The 5,000-nt window shown below is 41.0% G+C and overlaps 1 protein-coding gene across 1 annotated transcript in view; it reads right to left on the bottom strand.

The window, feature by feature from the left end:
* The window catches only part of LOC138041973 (glutamyl aminopeptidase-like), a 37,651-nt gene that overhangs the window by 27,457 nt on the left and 5,194 nt on the right, over positions 1-5,000 (bottom strand). The window contains exons 2-3 of the mRNA XM_068887681.1: positions 2,949-3,233; positions 203-380 (exon numbers count right to left, since the gene is read on the bottom strand). Coding sequence (XP_068743782.1) covers positions 203-380; positions 2,949-3,233 — 463 coding nt within the window. The remainder of the gene's footprint in view (positions 1-202; positions 381-2,948; positions 3,234-5,000) is intronic.

Genomic DNA, 5,000 nt, shown 5'->3' with positions numbered 1-5,000 from the left:
GGCACTGAGGGAAAGAAATGGCGGCCCCTACAGCATATGCGACGAATACCTTTTTGATAGTTCACAGCTCGGTACCACTAATTTACACTGTAAGTAACGACGCTGTTCAGCAAGACATGACTACGTAAGATGCCGTTTTGGTTTGGAGAGAACGATTTCCTATTTAACTGTCTCTTATATAATAAAAACATTTTATACTCACGATTTGTTACCATTTTTGTCCAAGAAATATGCTTTGTAAAGTCCTCTTAAATCATCTGAATACTTGCCAGAGTATTCCACTGTTGTGATGTACACACCTTGGTCCAGAGAAGACTCCAGCTCGATAACATGGAAATGATTTTTATCAAACTCAAAATGCCGCTTTACTGGAATTTGGTCTACGAAGAAAAAAAAAAAGAAAATTCCTTTAAAACAATCTAACAAGGGAACGAACCAATAATTCACGGAACGCATCCACAATCCCGCCAATTTTAACTTCCTTGTTCACGGCTGGATTATTACATAACGCTTCTTCATAGCCATTGTGGCACTGGGTAAATTGTAAGGTCACGTTCCAAAGAAGAATGGAGAAGCTCTCAACCCTTGGGCGCTATCCATTAAGTTAAGCCACGCAAAGGAATAAAAAGACCAAGGGAGGCTTGGGGAAGCTTGGACTTCTGCTTCCGATCCAGAGGCTTCCGGTCGGCGTCAGCTGGTTTGTGAGTCTCTTCCGAGTTACTATAAATAAGTATTTCACTGCTGCTATTCATTGATTATAGCACCTGCATCCCGCTTAGTGAAGGAGTGACAAGTACATTTGTTCCTCTTATCGTTACAGCACGCTTTGGGGAACGTGACTAAACAAGCAAGGATGGCACAGTGGTGAGAGAACTCGTCTCCCACCACCAATGTGGCCCGGGTTCCATTCCCTGACTTGGCATCACATGTGGGCTGAGCTTTTTGGTCAGTTCTATTCTGCTCCTAGATGTTTTTCTCCGGTTTTCCCCTGTTCAAAAAAACCAAACTATCTAGCGCTAAATAAACTTAACACTTAAATAAAGTTCAATTCAGCCTGAGTTCATTATACTGCCCAGAGGGAGTGCGGCTCAGTGGTTAGGTTAGGGCGCTTGCCTTGAAATCCGGAGATCCCGGGGTGAAGACTGACCACTCCTTGAATTTGTTTCCAGTGGTCCCTGGCTCAACTTCTCGGTTGCACTTGTAAATAGCCAATAGTGGTTTGTCTCGGGACAGTTGGAGTTCTTATTAGGCTGCACTCATTATGTATACTACAGGAAGGGGGGGGGAAAGGGTTTTGAGGGGGGATCTGAAAATTTAAGAGTTGGAAAAGGGGGGATGTCAAGTTTTTTCCTAACATGAAGGGGGTATGCTAATATTTTTGTGGAGGTATCATATATATGTGAGAAAGTGTTGATAATATAATGAAATTCAAACAAGAAAACCTTTGTTCTTTAATATAACTGCAACAATAATTTATATATATAAGGCCCAATAATTATGTGTACATTGTCAATCATTATCATTATATATAAATGTAATCATCCTGATCATCATCGATATCATCGTCATCCTGATCATCATTGTCATCTTGTTCATCATATAAATTGTCATCCTTCCTTTTAATACTCTTGTACTTCCGGTGGTTTTTGAATTAAAACGTTTTATTTTCACAAGAGTTTGTTTCATTTGTTAACCCCAACTTGAGGTAAGGGGATTGCTTTGCAATTACTTTTCCTCTTTGTAACCATATAACTTTAATTTTCATTTATGATTTTCCCTCAACTCACCATCCACACACATACTATTCTCCATAACTACCTACTGTTTAATGAATGTTTTAGTTGGTGGAAAGAAACCCCTTCTTGTAAGTGGGATTCTTCTAAAAACACGAATTAAGATAGCCACAAAGGTTACTAGGTTACCTGCTGCCTCATGTATTACTATTAACAACAAGGCAGACACCATTGACGAGTTTTGTAAGAAATACATCGTTGAAGAAAATTATGTTAGAGAGTACGTCAATCACCTTTCGACTCTGCAAATATCTAGTGCCATTCGCCAAAACCAACGTATAAATGACAAACTGGCTCGACAAGCAAAACAGTATGATGACTATGATTGGAATGGACTAGCTACTTCGTATGAAAAATTAAATCAACTCTACACAGACGAACTAATGAAATATTTGAGGCGCCATAACCTATTGCTTATGGGAAAGAAAAAAAGACAAGATTATGCGGATCATGGCTCACTTTAATGAAGATGACATTGTGGAGCAATGTTACGAAGAAGAAAGTGATTATGAGGATGAAGATGATGACAATGACGAGGAAAGTGATGATGGCGGTGATGCTGAAGTAGTAACTCTTGTTGAAACTGATAATGAAGAAGCATTTTATGATGTTCCTCTTTCTGGTACGTGCACGCGATCGGGGAGGCAATCCATTCCGAGTTCGAGGTACCTGTCTTCAGACAGGCAGAGCGGCACCAGAGCGGAAATCACAACTCTTTTTTAACGCTCTCGTTTATATTGTTACAAACAAACATCAGACAGCCCCATGAAATTTGCTCTATAGAGCATATTTGGCTATTCTGCTTATTTTCTGGTTATTTATGTATTTTACTTTATTTAGTATTAAATGGAACATTAAAGTCTGGTCTGTGTGCGTATGGAGGTGGCGGGGGGGCATGTTTTTCCTTCTGATCAAGAGGGGGGATTCCTAAAAAATCTGTTGTGATTTGGGGGATCTGAAAATATTGCACTGTCTAAAAAAAATCCTCTGCCCCCCTCCCCCCCCCCTCCCCCAACCCCCCTGTAGTATACATAATGAATGCAGCCTAAAAGTTGGTCTTCTGTTCCGTTCGGTCAGGGTTTCATTAACCCTGAAAAGTCCCTATGGGAAAGTGATCACGTAAGTGTGCATGTATATTATTGATTAATGGCTTACCTCCATACTCCTTTTGGACTTCAACCCGAGTGAAATTCATATTCCGCGTGTGTAGCAGTATAAAATGGGTGGGAGAAGATACATTGATCCAAATGTGCACCGTTCCATTGAAACCAGGCTTCGTGAGGTCAATGTGTAAGGTGATGTTATAGTGACTTGGTTGAATTTGATTAGGCAAGCGTGCTTCCAACCATGGACCAGTGGTGTCAACGGCTGTGGTAGAACCCACAGGTGTTGGTCCCACAGGTGTTGGTCCCACTTCTTTTTCCTTTTCTTTGTCTACAACTGGAGAAAAATAGAGTCGCCAACACGGCTGTATCAACACATAACTAATACTTGAAAACCGAGAAGCCCTCGACTGCAAAATAGATTGAAGGCCACATTTAAACCGGGAATCGGAGGTCCGAGAAATGGAATTTTATCACACCAGTAGTTCCAAAATAACGAAAAACCGTACTTATTGATGATAAAGGGAAGGACCAGTGAAATGGGTAACTTGAGCATTTGCAATTTAATTAAGCCTGGAAAAATCCAGGCTCGTGCTGAATTTAACCCTAACCCTGTGCTCGTAAACGTTTGTAGCTTTTATTTGGCTGTTTTTTAATGTTCTTGCGTTCTTCGCAAAAAGATACTTTTTAGGGACCGTTCATTTTTTATGAGAAAGGGGGGGCTGGTGGGATTTGGGGGGGCCACTAAAAAAAAATTGGCTTGAAAGGGGGGGCCAGCCGAAAAAAAATGAAAAAATTAGATTAAAAATAGGATAAGAGATTTTACAAATTCTTGCGAATGAATACTCTCAGAACTGGACAAGCCGAAGTGGGAGGCAGGAATGAATCAGGTCAACTAAACAGCAGTGATGAAAGCAGAAATTGACTTTTCATTCTTTTGAGTGATTTGTTAAAAGCAGCTTTCTAGCTTTCAGGTTTCTTTCAATAAATTATGTGAAATGTAACAAAACGAAATTTTAATACTGCAGGAACTTTTAACACCATATGTATTTTTTATTCAAGGGGGGGGGGGGGGCTTCCAAAAAAATTACTCTGATGAGGGGGGGGGGGGGGGGCCGGAGAAAAAAAAATCGGAAATTGGGGGGATCATACAATTTTAAAATTACACTCCTCCAAATTCCACCAGCCCCCCCTACCCCATAAAAAATGAACGGTCCCTTATGCTGTGTTTTTGCTCACGGATGGCAGAAATTTATCCAAAATATTTAAAACACAACTGCAGAATATGCATCTTGCTTGTTTATTCTAATATTCATGTTGCAGTTTTCCGGCTTAGTTGCAGCTCCATCAACCCCTAATTTTCTCTCTGCCACACAAACAAAAGTCAGCGAACACTTAGACCAACCTCACGGGTTCGGGAGATGAAACACCCTGAGAGCAAAATTGTTTTTTGAGCAAGTGTTGTATGTTGGAGAAAGTGTGAAGGAAGTCTCCGGGCAAAATAACTGAATCGAGTCGATTCCTGTTGGACTTTTGGAAACGTCATTGGCTTCCCAGTGGGAGGACGTCAGGTCACTCAGGGGGGATATGAGGATTTTGCCAAGTGGGCATTTCAAAGTTTTAATTTTTGTTTTTGCCAGTATTTGACAAAATTGGACACACAACAGCACTTGAAAACTCACCTCAGTTAGCAAGCATTAACAAGCACTAATGTACCCTGGGTGCCAGAGAAATTTTTTTTGTCAAGGTCGGAGAGAACGCTCAGCGATTCCAAGGCAGCGTTTACACTAACGCGGTTTCATTTGTAACCGCAAAGATTTCGATGCGGTTACACCTTCCGTTTACACGACACCGAGACTGTTATCGACACCGCGTCGATTTGAAACCGCTGCCAAAAGTGGAGCGTTTTCAAAACGATGCGGTTTCAACTGTCGTGTAAACAGCGACACCGCATCGAGTTGAATACGGTTATTATTTTGGCGCGAAACTTGCTTTGTTCAATTCAAAATAGTGAATTTAGCAGGTAGTGCAGCGCTTGTTTATACCATCACAACTTGGATTTTCTGGCGAAAACGGTTCCGTGTAAACACTCCAAACCGCATCG

Source organism: Montipora capricornis, chromosome 3, assembly GCF_036669925.1.
Source record: "Montipora capricornis isolate CH-2021 chromosome 3, ASM3666992v2, whole genome shotgun sequence".
Lineage (NCBI taxonomy): Eukaryota > Metazoa > Cnidaria > Anthozoa > Scleractinia > Acroporidae > Montipora > Montipora capricornis.
The sequence above is the reverse complement of the archived record's forward strand: the minus strand, read 5'-3'. Positions and strand labels throughout refer to the sequence as shown.